The 19,198-nt window shown below is 32.2% G+C and overlaps 1 protein-coding gene across 1 annotated transcript in view; it reads right to left on the bottom strand.

Moving 5' to 3' along the window:
- LOC108908710 (mitogen-activated protein kinase kinase kinase 13) overlaps window positions 1-18,980 on the bottom strand; it is a 78,733-nt gene extending 59,753 nt beyond the window's left edge. The window contains exon 1 of the mRNA XM_018712828.1: window positions 18,856-18,980. Within this exon, the coding sequence (XP_018568344.1) occupies window positions 18,856-18,899 (44 nt within the window). The 5' untranslated portion in view covers window positions 18,900-18,980. The remainder of the gene's footprint in view (window positions 1-18,855) is intronic.
- Between the last annotated feature and the right edge of the window lie 218 nt (window positions 18,981-19,198).

Raw genomic sequence — 19,198 nt, 5'->3', positions numbered from 1 at the left:
TTTTCAAATTCAGAGGCCAACATATGATAGACCTTCAGTTCCTCTACAAAAAAGGTACTCTTTATTTCGATAAAATGCTCCATTTCCAAGAAAAACGGATTTAAGTGCTTAGAAAAGCACACTTTGGGAAGTGTTACAACATATTTAAACTGATTTTTCTCGAAAACGGATTACTTTTTCGATTACATTACCATTTTTAATAGAAGTATCAGATCTATCAAATTTTACTGTTTAAATTTGAAAATAGTAACATGTAAAAAATTTTAACCGAGCCTCTTAATTAAATTTTTGAAAAATTTTAACATGATCTATTTCGACTTTTAATGAGCGTTCACGATGTCAACATTCATAATTTCCCTTCAACCCATTTCGGAAAAATTTAAAAAAAATTAATTTTTTGAGGCCCCATTTTATATGAAAAAATATTCTTATTTTAGGCATTAAAATCAAGTGGCAAATTATTGGACGCTAATTATGAGACACCCTGTATATTGGTGGAAAGAAAAATTCTAAACGAAAATTACTTCTACCTCATAACTACGCTTTTATACATGAAAAAATATGTAACGAATAAAATTCCTTTAGCCATTTTCCTATAATTTAAAAACATATTTCTTTTAGACTTTAACATCTTGTGAACACTTTTCTCGTTAATTTTGACATAAAATCCGCCTTTAAAGTTTGCCAAGCATTTTAGTTGCATCCTACATATACAAAAATTAAAGTAATATTTTAACTTTTCAATGATTTTTACTAACATTTGTCTTCTTAACTAAAATATTTCCACGCATATTGTTATATTCATAGGTATACCCAAATCGATTTATTCCCTGGTTAAGCCAATGAAGCTATCTCTAAAAGTCATGAACCAATACACACAAAAAATTAATTGATTTACATGGGAGTCTGGAAAGATCCTAGTAGAAAATGTCCAAGGTTACCGGTTTAAATGAATGAGAATGTTTTCCTCGCAATAGGTGTGTAACTATTTATATTGTAATATTTATTTTCGATTTACAATTGATTATTTTTTTATAATTTAAATTTAAAGAAATGTATTAATAATTTGTCCGCAATTTTGTCACAATTTATTCAGTACGCGAAATTGGAAATATGTATTAGCTTAGTAACATTAATTGCATTAAATTACAAAATTGTTACTTGATTTTTTCAGTTCTAAAAATATTAAAAAAAAACGAAATAATGTAAGAACCCTTCGATACTGAATAATATACTGGTCCTAAAAGGTCTGGACAAAATTCTACCACATATTCTTGGGGTCAAACTATGACGATCTAATCCAAGTTACCTTAGTCAAAAATTTAATGTTTCCGAGATACAAGGTGTTGAAGCTACAATTTTATTTTAGTTTTCCTTCAATAACAGGATTATGAATTGTAATAAATACATAAAACTTAGAAAATGGAAGTTTTCTGGCTTAAAAAATTAAATCTAGTCTCGAATTTGCTGCACATTGTTAAAGGGCGTCATCTACAGTAGGTATTTTGTACCCATTTAAATGGTTATAACTTTTATATGCCCTGGTGTATTGATTTTTTTATCAAATATTATTTAAAAAAGGCATACTTGATAAATGTCGTTTTGAACAACAATTTTTTCTAACACTGTTAGATTATTTTCCACGGGAACTTTAAAATCCATGGTATACTCTACATCTGTAAACACAGACGAAGAATTGTGAGGACAAATACAAAATGTTGTCCATATTTTAAGGACGGATTATTATCTTCACATTTTTCTAAATTTTATTATTGTTGGCCCATTGGCTTCTGCATACCTGTCGTTTTTGGTCCATTGATCTTTATTTTTTTTAATTTTGTTGGTTCATTGGCCTCTAAACTCGCTTCAAAATTTTAGAACTAGTCTGGACCAGTCTTAATTAGAGTTAGAAAGTAATGACGAATTTATGGAACGAAGCCTTTAAAACCAAATATCCAAAAATGCTCATTCAAAACGACATTTACGAGGTAGGTGCATACCTTTTTTTATAAAAAAACGCGAGAGAATAAAAGTTAAATGTAAGTAAGGTACTGCAAAGGTGTACATCAAAATCGGGACCAGATTTCAATTTGCCATGCCACAAAATTTCTCCATGCCATTTTTTTATGTATTTACTACAATTAATAATGAAATTATTGAAGAAACACTAAAAAAATTGTAGATTTGTGGTGGAATTTTATCCAGACTTTTTGAGACACCCTTTATATATTTTTATATAACTACCACCAGTGTTTAATAAAAAATTACACTCTTTCCATTAACAAACCAATTGCTGAAGTTGAACCAACACTACAATTCATAAACTGCTTAATACAACCACTTAGGTACAACACAGTATATACTTGGAACCGTCATCTAATTTTCGGATAATAGTGAGAAAACTGTTATGATGCGTGAAATACGCAAATCATTGAATTCATCAAATTTTTAATACAAAAATTATAGCCAGTTGTTTTTACGTCTCTCACTTTAATTACATAACTTAGGTATAACGATAAGGTAATAATAAAGTGTTTTCATCAAATTCAAATTATATTAGGTGGGCCATGAAAAAGTTCCCACCAGTCAACAACCAACAATGTCAATGTTTGTATGCACTTACAGTGATGCCTACATACTGCTTCTTACGTTTACTATTTTCTAGGAATAGAATGGAACTGTATATTGAGTATAACTCATTTTATAATATCTAATTGAAGCACAGTTGAACGTAGTAACTATTTACGTAATTCAAGTCATGAATAAAACATTAATTATACATTTATTACTGAATTTTTGTACTGATCCTGTATCTGATTGCGACTGCACAGGTTCAGTTTTGAAAAGAAAACGTTCATTCGTAATGTTATCTTCCTTAATTAAACTAAAAATAATTTAAATGTGAAAATTAATTACACCACAAATTTATAAATTAATTTGCATTTACTATATTGTAGAACATAGATAGTTCTGTTCGATCGCTTAAATGATTCTATATGTGAATATTTATTCACGAGACATTCAATAATTCCTTTTTTGAAAAAAAAAATGGAAGAGATTTAGCTCAAAGTTTAAAATCTTCAACTATAGAGCAACTCCAGATTCCAGAACATCTTAAAATAAAATGGCGAAGGTGCCTGGAATTAGGATTTATTCATCCAATTTAAATGTTCATTAGTTGTATATAATATTTACAATATATTTTTTTGATTCCAGCCCTCCCTGAGAAAATATTCCAATCTCAAAATGGGCGAAAAAATTAGCCATTATTTTTTTTTCAGGAGAACGGTTAAACTTAGAAATTTGAATTTTGGTACACGTTAATAACTAGTTGAATGGTATTTTTTTGGTAGTCTAGCACCCCTTGGTTTTATTTCTCTCTCTCTCTTTTAGTCAATTCCAACAAGAAAAATCGCTTATAATACTACATTTCATTTAGAAACCTTTTTTACTTTTTTGCTCTTCCTATTTTTTCGTATACTTACCTAATGGTTTACGAGCAAAAAAATTAATTATTTATCTATGCCGATTAGGTATACATAGTTAGCATAACAGTTACCAAAAACGATTGTCATTTTTGACATGCTTTTTGCAAAAATTGTTTTGTATTAATAGGAAAAGTTAAGCAAATATGACCTAAAAATTTAATTTAAAAAATAGCTAATTTTTTCGGCCATTTTGAGATTTGAATATTTTCTCAGGAAAGGCTCAAATCGAAAAAATTTATTGGAAGCAACCCCCCTAAAATTAATAAACACCTTAAAATATTTGCACATCATTATGAAACACCCTATATAATTGATACGGAATGGCCATAGTTTCTTTGGATGGAAATAAACCTAATCAGATCAATTTTGTTTTTTTAAATACAGACATTCAAAAATATTTTAAAAAGATAAGTACATATTTTGCTAATTTTTATATAATTTAATGAAACTGTAGAAGTATGGTTTTGGAATAGCCTAAGATGAAATATACCTAGTAGCCTATTTCTCACCTAAAGTACAGAGGTCGATAAGAATACCTATTAGTCTGTTTGGAAATGAAGGAGAGTAATAAAACCCCGAGATAAGAACCGGCCATGGGCGTGATAATATTTCGTTTCAGGTAATTATCGGGTAACACTAATGCTAACAGGTAATGGGTGTACATTAGTATATTTTACTGGATACATCATATGGCAGGAGCCAGTGTATTGTGACAGATCAATCCAGTCTTAGAGCTGAATATACGAAGACGTGCTAGTGCAGTAGACTAGTAGTTCGACTTGTGTTTAGTGACTATTATGCCAGTGGATATAATATTGTTTTGGTAAAATGTCGAGCTTATCAGATTACGTACCTGCTAAACGCGTGAAAAGATATGCGCTGTCTCAGAATGAGAAGATTATTATATTAAATGTATGTATTTAATGCATTGAAACACCAAAATCCTACCAACAGTGTTGACGACATCGTGGAAAAGTGGGAACTCGATAATTTACGACGTTACTGTGGAACCTATCGTTATCAATCTAGGAGACGAAGATAATTCATCAAAATATTCAGAGGATGAATTTTAATATACCTACTTTTTTATTTTCTTTACTGTACATATATTTTTGTGTGGAATAAAAGTCTATTCATTAAATTTAAATAAATATTTTGATAATAATATTGAATAATTTTATTTGAATTACTAAAAACCCTCTTAACCCGGTTATGATGGTTAAAGTAGCCTCATGTTTTGAAATGCTGTTTTTATATTGTTTACTTATAAGAGAAATGGACCGAGAAATTGAAGCGGCATAGACAAAGACGGATTGTCGGGGATTAAATTTTAACTACCTGCTACAATTTAGTACAACCCGGCCACACAAAGTTTTTTTAAAAGTACACCTCATCTATACCGATAATACATAATATAAAAATATTGAATATAAGCACCAGTACTACATTTATTTACGATTTGCATACATAATAAGCTTTTATTACTCTATTTCATTTTTAAACAGACTATAGCTGAAACAGTATTTTGTTTTTTTTTTGTATGTATACTAATATCAAAAAAAAGGAATTAAATAAATAGATTATTAAATTCACCTTATAAAAAAACAATAAAAAAATTATACTACAGAGTGTCCTAATTTATAGGTGTCCAACAATAATGCCGAATTTGTAATGAGAAATTGTTCGCTTGTACAGTTAAAAAAATTGTAACTTTGATGATGTTTATAGTCTCCAAATATGAGTGTCCTCGGAGACTATTTAATAAAAATATTGTATCTTCATTTATTATTTACTTATTGTATTAATGCTCTGTACATCTATGAACCTGTACCTATAAATAAAAAGACTTTAGGCTTAGTGGTATTTCATGCAGGAATTTACTTTGAATTTCTACGTTTTCTAATAGAAACCTGTCATGACTTTTCTTGGAATTATTTCGACATAATTGCATTCTTATGGCAGCGGCACTACTCTTTACCCATCTAGAGCCGAGTGTCATCATACTTAGATATTTTTTAATATTTTGTAACTTTATTTAGACACGGTACCAAGCTGTTTTCATGTAATTAGTATTCAAAAGAAAAACTTATTATTATTTCACAACCAAAGTCGACAACCCACGTTCAATACATAACTACGGCATACTGATGAGAACTAATAATTCGAAACCGGTTTATGTTTGGTGATACTTCTGACTAACAATCTTAGCATTACTTTACCAGATATTTCTACCAATGTTAATTGGGATTTTAGCTCGCAGAGTCGTTGTTTCCCACATTTATTTCGCCAAGTATAATGTTCACCTTGTTTTTATATCACCTGCAGATTAGAAGGTCGCTCTTTGTCAGTAAATACAAACCAATACTACTGGCAAGTGCGCCATCAGGCCCAAAACCGCTCCAACCACACGGTACCAAAGGAGAATACACCCGCAGTCAATGATGGTTTTGGGCAGAATTATAGTCAAAAACTTCCAGGAATCGCCAATAAAATCACCGATGTTTCGAATTTTTTAAGAAATCTGCCCGATCTCACAGAAACCGTTTAAGGGCCACCAAAGGCACTATACAACTGAAAAGACAGTAACATCTTCTTTCCGAGAGCGCCAGATATTCTACAACAAGAATCTGACGTAGCCATTAATATGGGTGACTGAACGTCGACTCTTCTTCCGCAGACCATTAATCAGGGCCAAATGCCTGGCCCTGGCCTGCCGATGTATCTAGTAGTATACAGTCTATTGTGCATAATCAAACCAGTATTATACACAAATAAACTTTTCTGTAGTCAGAATCGCCAAGACTTCACTACAATTCTAAGTCGACGCGCAAGTGCTCAATAGCTCAAAATCTAGGAAAGTCGAGGAACACAAAAAAAAGCATCAAACAAAAAGAGTGCAAAAAATCAAAACAGTCGAAAGCTTAAAAGTGCTATCGAGGGGTTATCAAGTAAATTGGGAACCACAACAGAACGTGTTCTATTCTACATAAACACCAGGTTCTAAGTTTTAAGCTTTTGAGATGAAAATGTACAAATACAGGCCGATCAGCGAAAAGTTGTCAACAGCTTACATACCAAATCAAATCAAATCATTTATTGGTGTCTATACATTAAAATGTTTACACAAGTCAAAGAAAGAAAAACACGAAAGATACAACATATAAGCAATGCTACACTAAAGCTAAAAAACACATTCAGATAAATATAACGTAAACAGCATAAAAAAGTGAATATTACGAACATACATTATATATCTAAAAACTGGTCAGCAAGGAACTCATTAAAATTGTAAAAAGCTTTTCTCTTAAGATACTTTCTAGTTCTGGCCTTAAAATAGACTGAATTTAGTGATCGAATATCAGACGGAAGTCTATTAAAGAATTTAATGAAAAAATAATTTGTGCAATCTCTGGATTTCGCTAAACTATGAAATTTTGGTCTAATATTGTGTCGCTCTCTTGTATGATGAAAATGAAAATTTTCATGTCGAACAAATCTATTCTGATTATTTTTTATATAAATGAGACATTCAAGTATGTAAACTGACGGCATTATAAGAATATTTAGCAGTTTGAAGTGCTCCCGACAATAATTTCTGTATTTTATTCCAGCCTTAATTCTAATACATTTACGTAGTAAACCAAATATTTTATCACTGTGAGACGAATGACCCCAGTTCAAAATTGCATAAGCCATGGTGGCATGAAAAGTGCCATAATATGCAGATATGAGTACAGGCTTAGATACTACACGATCCAAATTACGCAGTAGGAAAATATTCTTAGATAAACATGCGGATAAATCATTGACATGTTTTTCCCAACTCAATTTAGTGTCAAGGTGAACTCCAAGAAATTTAATGCTATTTGAGTTATCACAAGTATTGATATGGTGAAGTGTAAAAAGCAAAGATTGAGTTTTGTCAACATTTAGGTTCAATCTATTAGCAATAAACCAGTCCTTTATCAGCGGCAGCGTAGATATCCACTGAATCCTCTGTGAGTTTAATTAAGTATTATTTGACTTTAAAGCGGTAGTATCATCGACAAATAAAATAAAGTCAGTAGTTATATCACAATTTGGGAAATCATTGACATAAATAAGAAATAGAATAGGGCCCAATACTGAGCCTTGGGGAACTCCATGAACTATTTTTGTTAGGTGTGAAGAACAAGAATTATAAAAAACATACTGAGTTCTGTTCGACAGATAAGACTCAATAAGGGACACGCTATTGTCACCAAAATTGTAAAATTTTAGTCTATTTAAGAGGAGTCTGTGAGACACAGTCAAATGCCTTAGTCAAATCGTAAAAATTTCCACTGACAACATTGTTTGATTCGAAATTGTTTAAAATAATCGTAGTCAACTGGTCAATAGCTAAAGTTGTTGACCTTTTGTTCCTAAAACCGTATTGACTAGAATGCAATAAATGATTGTTTTCAAAATACTCTGCAGTTTCGAAAAGCTTTGCCAGAACGGGAACAACAAGAGATATTGGTCGATAGTTAGATACGGCATCTTTTTCACCTTTCTTAAAAACAGGAATAATAATTATTTTAAATAGTGGAAAAATTGTAATGTTTTTAAGAGTTTCCAAGAATGGAACATCCAAAGCATTTTTGCTTTTTTTACTTTTAAGTTAATTAAAATAGTTCTTCCTTCATTAAAAGACAACTCTCTGAATGTAAAAGTTGTTTGTCATCATAATCTCGGGGCAGTCAAAAACTCGAAAGGTAACTTGTTGGGAAGCGGGAGCTCACTCAAAAGATGCTATGCAATATTGGAAAAATAAGTATTAAAGTCATTAGCGTCTAATGAATCGCTTACAAGTGAACTGCGGTCATTTTTATTTTTTATGAGGTTCCACATTGCTGCTTGTTTATTGGTAGATGTATTTATATAGTTGTCATTGGCGCTTTTTTGGTTTTAGATCATTCAAGACGATACTTATTGCGATATGAATTGAAGGTTTCCCTGGACATGAGGGTTGGATGCTGACAATTAACGTCTCTTAAGAAATTTAATTTTTCTCTCATAGTGACAAACTCTTGAGTAAACCAGGCAGTATTACTAGATTTGAAATTATGTTGCGTTTTAGTTTTCATTGGTAAACAGACCTCAACTGCATCGAGTAACACCTTAAGAAAAAGTTCAACCTTTATGTCTATATCAATACATGTATCACTAACAAAACTCCAATTGGTTTCCTCAACTTTATTATACAGGGTAGCCCATCGAAAACGTACCGCAAGGCATTACAGGGTAGTAAAGAACTTCTCGGCAAAATCCAAAAACAGGTCAAATTTGTTTCTGAGGGGGACAACTTTTGGCTCAAAAAGCATACCAAAATCTTCAACCCCCTAAGTGGGGGTGCTATCCCCTAAATTTTTTCAAATGGGAATGGGGGTCAAGTGGGGGGTCATTAGAAAGGGCTTTTAATTCTCTATACATCGATTCTTACTTTTTGAAAATCGATTCATTATTTTAGAAAATATGCAGCTTTGAAAATACGAACAATATTTTTGACGAGAAATGCGAAAATCGATTTAATTTTACTTCAAAACTTACGGTATTAGTCAAGTAAATGCTGAAAATGTTGTCCGCCAACTTGCATACAATGATACAGGTTGTCTTCAAACCGTTGTCGAACATTCTGGAGCACTTGCGGTGTTACTTCGCGACATACATTAATGATTCGTCCTCGCAGATCTTCCAAGGTATCAGGTGGAGTGCTGTAAACTTTGCTTTTAATGTGCCCCCAGAGAAAGAAATCTAAAGGATTTAAGTCGGGTGACCGAGGGGGCCACTCAATTGCACCTCTTCGTCCTATCCAGCGTCCTGGAAACGTCTCATTTAGGTAATTGCGCACATTGAGCGAGTAATGTGGAGGAGCTCCGTCTTGCTGGAAAATCAGTTCGTGTTCATTGTAAGCAGGGTCGTCCTCTATGATATTTGTTAGAGCTGGGTCGATGACATTTTGTAGTAAATCCAAGTACATATCGCCTGTCAAATTTCCAGGAAGGAAAAAAGGACCTACAATGGAATTTCCAAAAATACCTGCCCATACATTCAACTTCTGGGGGTGTTGGGAGTGTGTCTCATGGAAAATCCTTGGATTGGTATCAGCCCAGTAACGACAATTATGGCGATTCACTAAACCATTCAAGAAGAACGTACACTCGTCCGAAAAACACACATTAAAGAGGAAATTATCGTTTATCGCTCGTTCAGTCATTATTTCGCAAAATTGCAAACGACGATCAAAATCGTCTTCATTTAGCTCTTGCACTAGCCGAATCTTATAAGGATGGAATTTGTATTTTTTTAATATTCGTTGGACACTTGTACGACTCACTCCTGTCGCAGTAGCCAATTGCATTGTACTCAGCGTACTATCCATTGCCACTTGCCCCAATACCGCTATTTCCGTAGGTTCATTTAGTACCGGATTTTCAACCTGCCTCTTTTTGTTATGAACGGAGCCAGTTTCGCGAAATTTGGCCACCAATTCGCGAACAATTTTTCCAGACGCATGTTTCTCAGGATGCCGTTGGTTGAACAGTTCGGCGACCCGATTTCCGCATTCATTGTTTTTGAAAAAAAGCTCAATAATTTCTACTCTTTCTGGAATTGAGTACACCATAATTAATCAATTTAAAAGACTCGGCAGTATTGGTACTCTTCAACTACAAGTCACAAGACAGTTATCTAGCAACTTCTTGTGGCCTATCTAAATACGAAACAAAAAGCGGACAATTTTTTGCTCACCAAAATCAGGCTAAAGAATTCGCAAATCAAAAAAAAAAACAGCGAATTCTTTTGAAGGAATTTACCAAGCTAATACCGTAAGTTTTGAAGTAAAATTAAATCGATTTTCGCATTTCTCGTCAAAAATATTGTTCGTATTTTCAAAGCTGCATATTTTCTAAAATAATGGATCGATTTTCAAAAAGTAAGAATCGATGTATAGAGAATTAAAAGCCCTTTCTAATGACCCCCCACTTGACCCCCATTCCCATTTAAAAAAATTTGGGGGATGGCACCCCCACTTAGGGGGTTGAAGATTTTGCTATGCTTTTTGCGCCAAAAGTTGTCCCCCTCAGAAGCAAACTTTACCTGTTTTTCGATTTTGCCTAAAAGTTCATTACTACCCTGTAATGCCTTGCGGTACGTTTTCGATGGGCTACCCTGTATAACAATCTTAAGCCCTGATCTGTAATAGGTCTGTAGTTTATTATGATTGTTACTGACACTGAAGCGAGAAAAATTGAATACCGGCATGATCTGATAACTTTGTGTCTATTACAGTTGCCATAAAATTAGTATTACCAGTTGTTCGTGCACTAAATTTTTGTTAGGGTAAGTAGTGATTGAATTGATATTTTGTCGATGCAGTTTATTTACCATATATTTTGTGTTGTAACACGTAAACATCGCACGTACCGTCGTTTATTATGATTTTTATTAATGTTAACTGATCTAGGTCATACGGTTACTAGTGAATGCTGTTTTTTGTACTTAAAAACCATATGTGAAATTTTACTACAAAACAAGTCAGTCTTACGACATATATATTTTATGAGACCATTTACCAATACAAATAAACAATCACACTTGACAAGAATACAAACAAGAATAAGGACTTCAATTTGAAGTAAATTAAAGGGTAGGTATTTGGTAAGTCAGAATGAAGAGAATTAAAAGAGAAAGAAATTGGGAGAAACATTTGAGATAAAAAATATTTAACTGTTTCGCTCGGTATACCTATTGCATCAATTATTTTTTCTTCCATGAGTTTTTTTTATCTGTATCTATATCTAACATTTAATTATATCCTGTCCAGGTACATATTATAATAAATTTAGAAACTTATTGATATAAATATAAATAATAATAATCAAGTTTCTATAGAAACAAGCCAAGTGCGAAAGATATTCCACCTGAAGAAACGAACCTGACTGAAGCGATTATAAAAACAGACCGGGTTACACAGTACGTCCGGTGGATAATTGGTATAGTGTGGGAAAGCAGAGCTAAGTGGTCTCCAAAGTACTCTTTGAATATAAAATTAGATTGTGTTAACGAATGGTACACGATACACAGACAAAGAAAAGAATCGATACTAAGCACTGTGCAATTTGACTTTGGGAAGGGTAGGGTTCATTAAATATACACATTTACATTACCTTACGACTTTTTCTGTTAGAATACATTCAATTATAGTCTAGTCTAGTCTCAGTTGTCTCCCAATAATTCCAGCAACGGTACTGCATAAAAAATAGAAATATATATTTACATAAATATTTTTTCGATAATATCTCGAAAGATTTTCAAGATATCCCAAAAATTATGACGTCCATCATCCCCCTTAAAGACATACACGGCTGGAAAATCCACATAGTCCATCTGCCTTTACGTGAAAGTGACAAAGCAAGTCATGGAAATCCGTACGATAGACAAGGATGGCTGTATTGAAGACGTTTAGAAGCGGAAGTGACTATTCAGATTATGAAACGTCTTCACTATAGCCATCCTTGTCTATCGCACGGATTTCTTTACTTTGCGTTGTCGCTCTCATGTACAGGCAGATCGACCATGTACCATTGTCAGCACACATTCCTTTATTAATTATTTCGGAAAAAAGTTTATACAGGGTGTCCCGTTCATGTTTAAAAAAAAGTTGTGTGCAAGTTCCTCATGGAAAAATAATAGGGGTAGTTCATGTAACGTTTCTTAGACGCCCTATTTTCGAGATACAGTGTGTTGAAGTTGTTACTTTCCAAATGGTTTTCCTTAAGCGGCTAAAGATAAAAATGTCAAAATTTGTACACGAATGAACATCAACTGTGCGTTAAGAATAATGTGCAAATGGTTTCTTTCTGAAAAGCAGTGTCGCTACATACAGGTAATTGGAGGGGTACAATCGAAAAAAAAATGTTAAAAGTCAAAATTTTTTACATTTCTAAACGGTTCTGTAAACTCTAAAACATATTACAAAAAAAATTATATATTGCCGAAATTCGACAGCATGTACCATTTTCGAGAAAAATGAAGTTACATTGTTTTTGCTTACATAAAGCGGCACAAGTACATTAACAAAATATTAAATTGAAAGAGGACTTTACCATTGAATGAGCTGAAGACATTTAGCTACCAACAGTATTTGCATTTAAGACTATAATTTTAATTTCTTACGTATCACATGAAATAGTTAAATTGTAAAACATTTTATTAACTAAAAAAAATAATTAAAATTTATTTTAAGTTTCAGCTTGTTGAAAACTAACATTTAAAAAAGTAAATAAAAATAAACGGATTATGGTAATTAATTATCTATTAATAACTAATTTTAGATTTTGTAAACTATACTACACTACCATTACTAAAATAAACAAATGTTGAATGAACTGAACTGTTAATGGACATGAATGCTTAAAAAAATGATAAGAACAGAAAAATATTAGGAAACAGACTCGGAGACATACGGAACAAATCAGCTGCACAATTAAATAAATGAGCAAAACTCAAAATACTATAGTAGATGCTGAAATTGTCCCCTATTTTCTTCTGTGCAACTTCATTTTTCTCGAAAATAGTACATGCTTCCGAATTTCAACAAGTATACTTTTTTTTGTAGTATGCTTCAGAGTTTACGGAACCGTTTAGAAATGTAATAAATTTTGACTTTTAACATATTTTTTCTTCGATTGTACCTCTTCAATTACCTGTATCGACGACACTGCTTTTCAGAAAGAAACCGTTTGCAAATTATTCTTAACGCACAGTTGATGTTTACTCGTGTACAAATTTTGACATTTTTATCTTTAGCCGATTTAAAGATAATTAAGGAAAACCATTTGGAAAGTAACAACTTCAACACACTGTATCTCGAAAACAGGCGTTTAAGAAAAAACTTTACATATACTACCCCTAATATTTTTCCATGAGGAAAGGGACACCCTGTATAAAGAGATATTTTTATTTTTTGTTGAACTATCTCCTAAAAAATTGGGTGGCAACTTAGGAAAGCCCTTTACGAGGTCTGTTCAAAAAATTATCGAACTTTTTGAATTACGCGCTATTGGAGATATTTAGTGGTATGCGGTTGGCAGGATTTCGTTGCGCATAACCTCATCTGTAACCGCATGTTCTTGGATTGTTAATATCTCATTTAGTTTAATATCTCGTGATATCGTTATTTGAGTGGAACGTGTTTAAGTGTTAGTGACAATTTTTGAAATGTGCAATTTTCTGGAACAACTATGCAACGTAAATTTTGCGTGAAAATGGAAAAAAATTTCGCGGAAACGTTTTAACTTTTGAAATAAGTGGACATTTGTCGGCAACTCCTTCAACAATCCAATGGCAATGAAACATTTATTCAAAGGATGTGTGTGTGTGTACTATCAAGGCGTTTTACAAAGGTTACCAGACCAGATGTTATGACGAGACAACTTATGGTTCTTGCACCTTGATAATGCGCTCGCACTCTCAGCTTTGTCAGTTCGTCAATTTTGTGCCAAAAATCAGATTACTGTCCTCTCTCACCTTCCTCAGTCGCCAGACCTGGCTCATTACGGTTTTTTTCTTATTTCCGAAATTAAAATCGGTGCGGAAAGGACGCCGTTTCAGACTATTGATAACACGGACTTTAGAGGCCATTTAAAATGAAGCTATGTAGTACTGATTCGCGAAATGGAAATACCGCTGGGAAAATTGTGTGAATAGAAGAGGGGAGTACTTTGAAGGATCAATAAATGTATAAAATTAATAATGAAGTTGAAAAAAATAAAGTGCGGTTATTTTTTTAAAAAAACCTCGTACAGTATGAGCTGTTGTCGATAGGTAGAAGAACTTGCAAAACGTATTGAATGTTGACTATATCCACCACTCGTTTTGTTAATTGTAAAAAGTCCATTACGAATAGTACTACAGATTGAGTAGTACCTATGCAGGTAATAAATTAATCTCAAAATCTGATTCAATATCCGTGTTGACATTTGTTACCCAGTAATTGTGGTTTTTGTTCGAAAAACCTGTGAGAAACTCGATATGACATAAAAAACATATCGTGAGTAAGTTTTTGAACTAGGATAATAACATGTATTGACTTCCTGCGTCATTATCATCAGACTGCTTATTTTTTAAACTACCAATTATGTATCTATTTTTAACAAGGAAAGCCCGTTCTCGTGATTAATTAAATATTATTAAATTACAAATGGCCTGATGGAAATACCGAGATGTCCACAATGTAATGTGTCTACTAGTGCACCACTTAATGCGGTAGTACTCCATAAAATGAGTGCTTTCTCAAACCACCAGATGCTAATAATTATATATTATTTAATAACTCTCAGATGCTTTTACTAAAACATAGTACGACTAAGAGGAGCTGCATGCATGCAATTGTAACATTTGAGAGATTTGCTTCAAATTAAAAATCAAATACTGGGATAAAGATTTTCAAGTCGTTCAAAAATTAGTACATCATAGTGTATTAAATTAAATAATTTTTAACTACGCAAACTGTTGTTTTGATAATACACCAATAATTAGGAAAATTTATGTGTGGAATGTACAGGGTGACTTTTTTTATAGGTACATTAATTATTATTATTTTAAAGACGCATGTGTTAAATTTTTTTAATAACAATACCTATTAACAAAATGGAAAAGATAAACTAAAAATATTTCTTCAACCTACCCTAATTCATAAAAAATAGTAAGCATTTAAATTTTTAGAAAAAACGGTGTCTCAAACTCAATAGTATGGGCCTACTGTGACGATACAAAAAATTTTAATAAAATTTGGGACACGTGGTGTTAAATGGGGTGAGGTAAGCTCCATTTTCAATCGAAAGTATTATCATTGGGATTAGACAGAAACGACTAATGACGTCATCAATTATATTTTTTCCAGAAACATTCCCAAATTTTTTTGCTGTTAAAAAGCTCTATTTTTTCTAATAAACTTTTGTTAGCGATATTTTTCATTATTACTTCCCGTTTAAACGTTATAAGCAATAACATTCTAAATAGTCTCCACCTAAATACCACCTAAAAATCACATTCGTGGTGGAATGATCAAGTAGTGGTTGGAAAATAATTGAATGTTCGTTGTTTAAAGTGCATAAATGTCACAAAATACTTGTGATTACTAGATACGAACGTCAAACGTAAATAACTTTTGTGCTTACAAAATGTTTTCTCATTCAAAAAACTTGATATATGTTGCTAATTTACGGCGATTCACAAAAAAATTCAAGAAGAGCTGTAGAGTTATATCGAGAAAGGTATCCAGAGCGCCTCATTCCTGAGTATAGAATCTTTACAAGATTGGAGGCGCCCTTGCGACGAAATGAAGATGCATTTTCTGTTCGGAAAAATCAAATAATTGACCGAAGGGTAAGAAACAATGTTAATACAGCTAGAGTTACGGTATCTCGAACAATATTCACAAAATTCTATACGGCAGACTAGCCGGGAATTGAATTTGGATAAATCAGCCGTTCAACGAATTTTATAAACCAATGGGTATCATAATTACAAAATTCACAATTTGCAGTATTTGCCTGAGCGTCACATTGAAAACAGGCTTAATTTTATAGCTCAAATTGTAGTAAATGTGGAAACTGTTGATCAGAACCTTTTCGGCACGTTCTTTGGACGGACGAAAGTGAAGAAAGTCAGTAATGGTTTGCCAAACAGGCACAACACTACTGGTCCATTGTAAATCCAGATTGTAAATCCAGTCCAAAAGAAAAGCCATTTTGGAGTAAATGTATGGTGCGGCATCATCAGTAAGGTTTTAATTGAGTCTTGAACAGCTTGAGTTACCTAAATTTATTCAGTGGCCCGGAAAGTCACCAAATCTAACACCCCACGATTTTTTTTATGGGGTGCTTTAAAAAATTAGTTTTATAAAACATCCTCGCGAGATATTAATCATTTGAAAGAAAAAATCACAAACGCTTGTAATGAGTTAAACGGCGAAATGTTAATAAACGCAGCCCACAAAAAAGTCAGGCGAAGATTGGAAATGTGTCTTGAAATGAGAGGAGGTCGTATAGAGAATAGATTGTAATTTGTGTGTAGTATGAAAGCGTTTGCCTCATTTTTTTAAGTTTGGTTATTGTTATCATCACCTTTTGTTTTAACTGTATTAAAGAATTATCGAGTTTAATCTTTTTACTTATTGTTAATGACATTTATGCACTTTAAACAGCGAAGATTATTTTCCAACGACTACTTGATCCTTCCACACCTAATGTGACTTTTAGGTGGTATTTCTTTTGATACTCTTTAGGACGATATTGCTTATAACTTTTAAACGGGAAGTAATACAGAAAAATTTCTCTAATAAAAGTTTATCAGAAAAAAGAGATCTTTCTCACTGGAAAAAATATAATTGATGACGTCATTAATCGTTTCTAATCCGAAAGATAATACTTTCGATTGAAAATGGAACTTACCTCATCCCTCAGATGCTTGCTATTTTTTATGAATTAAGGTAGAAGAAATATTTTTAGTTTATCTTTTCCATTTTGTTAATATTGTTATTTAAAAAATGTAACACATGCGTCTTTAAAATAATCAATGTACCTATAAAAAAAGGTTTTGGGATATCGGTTCTTAAAATATATTTTAAGGACGCTAAGATTTTTATGAAATTTTACAGCATCCATTTTATATTAGAGGAGGTAATATGGAACATATTTTTGTTTTTCATCAATAATTAGTTAAAAAGCGATAATATTAACTAGTTTCTTTTTGTCCCAATCGACTCCAAATGTGTGCAACATTTATACAGGGTGATTCACGTTTTTATTTTCAAACCTTCTAACAATAAGAATGAAATAATAGAATAATACTCCATTTTCATTCAATTACAACGAAAAGTCGATTTTGATTTTTTATCTTTGACAGATAATAATTCATTTTCTAGTAGTCCTAGTATAGTAAAGCAGCCTTTTAAATTTTTTATTTAAAAAGCTTCAAATTTGCTCTTACAATAATGCTCTTTAAAGTGCATGGTTGTTATTGTCATTGTAACTAGCGCACAGTGGGAAATATGGTAAAAAAATCTATACACTCGGCTATTTTAACCGTACAGTGGTAATTTATTTTTTATTCTTCTTCAAATATGCTTAATTTTATGATCTTTGTGCCATAATTTGATATATCTATATACGAATTTTTTAAATTGAGTGAGAATTCATCAGTCTCAACGCCAAAGATAATGATTCGGTATTTAAAAATAAAATGAAAATTTTTATAACATTGAATAAAAAAATAGAAGCACAAAGAAGAATAACAAGCAAAAACAAAAAAAAAACAGAAAGTAAAAACAAAAAAATTAATAAAAATAAAACAACAGGAGAACAACTGTTTTAAAGACAGTATAGTCTAGTATAGTCAGTATAGTCTATAGTTTTATCGCGTCAGTTACCTTGACGCGATAAAAAGGCTTAAGTCATTTATAAATAAAGATAACGAAATACAATCCATCGAATAATTTCGATAAATATTATAGATTTTGAGTTTGAGTTTTTGGCTGAAATTGTTAAAATTTTTATAATTTATCGAATGAAATTTTATTTATCTAAATATCCACTTATTTTCTGTGGATTTGAGAATAAGTTTCAAGGGTTTGAGAGAGTTTTCAAGGAGTCGCATTCTTTGGTTCCTTCGTTGACTTTCTAGCTCAGATTTCTTGGATTTGAGGTTAGACATTTAAGAACAGAAGTTAGGGGGTTCAAAAATAAAAATAGTAAGTTCCAGAAAATAGTTTTCAAGGACTTTTATTCTTTGGTGTGGATCATATACATTCTATGAATTTCGAGCTCAAGTTTTTAGAATTTCCAGTTGGGTTTTGAGGGTTTGAAGTTCGGTTTTGAAGAGTTTGAGGTTAGGTATTTATGGGTGTAGGTTTATGGCTTTAGAGTTAGGAAATATAAGCTCAAAAATATAGTTTTCAAGTAATTATACCCATGGATTTAGAAAAGAGTCAATATGTATTACTTTGAGGTTAGATTTGATGAATTTGAGGTTTTGCTTTAGGAACCCTAAGGTTTAAGGTTGAAAAGTATTGTGAAGCTACATGATTATTTCCGTTGTTTAATCAACCTCAGATAAGAAATTTTTGTTTTTTTTAATTTTTAAATACCGAATTGATATCTTTAGTGTTGAGGCTCATGGGTTCTCACTCGATTTAAAAAATTCCTATATAGATATATCAAATTATCGCACCAGGATAATAAAATTAAGCATATTTGAAGAAGAATAAAAAATAAATTTCAGCGCGAAAAGTTTGTTACGTTAGTTTTGACAATAAACTTTGTATTAATAAAATTAACCATACCTATTGGCAAAATTGTCGCATTCGTCCTTGTTTGGCAGGGACATCAAATGTGGCAGAATAATATCACCCTCCTCGCAGGGCGGCTTCGTATGCACAGGGGCGGTATAAGGTGGAGGTGCCTGACCCCTCTCTAGGGTTCCTTCAGGTGTGTGCATTGTCTTCTACCTGTAACACAATTTTTATGCTCATCTACATTTTCTGCAACAGGATCTAGAACGGGTTATAACCATTATTTCAAACCCAGGGTTGACTCTAGGTCACCGCATAAAAAATCCGATATAATTTCTTGCCTTGAATACAGTGTAGTAACTATAATACCGAGTTTCTCCAGCACTTGTAACTT

Source organism: Anoplophora glabripennis, unplaced genomic scaffold (genome assembly GCF_000390285.2).
Source record: "Anoplophora glabripennis isolate ALB-LARVAE unplaced genomic scaffold, Agla_2.0 scaffold161, whole genome shotgun sequence".
NCBI classification, from domain to species: Eukaryota; Metazoa; Arthropoda; class Insecta; order Coleoptera; family Cerambycidae; genus Anoplophora; species Anoplophora glabripennis.
Note: the sequence above shows the minus strand (reverse complement) of the source record. Positions and strands in the feature narration are given on the sequence as shown.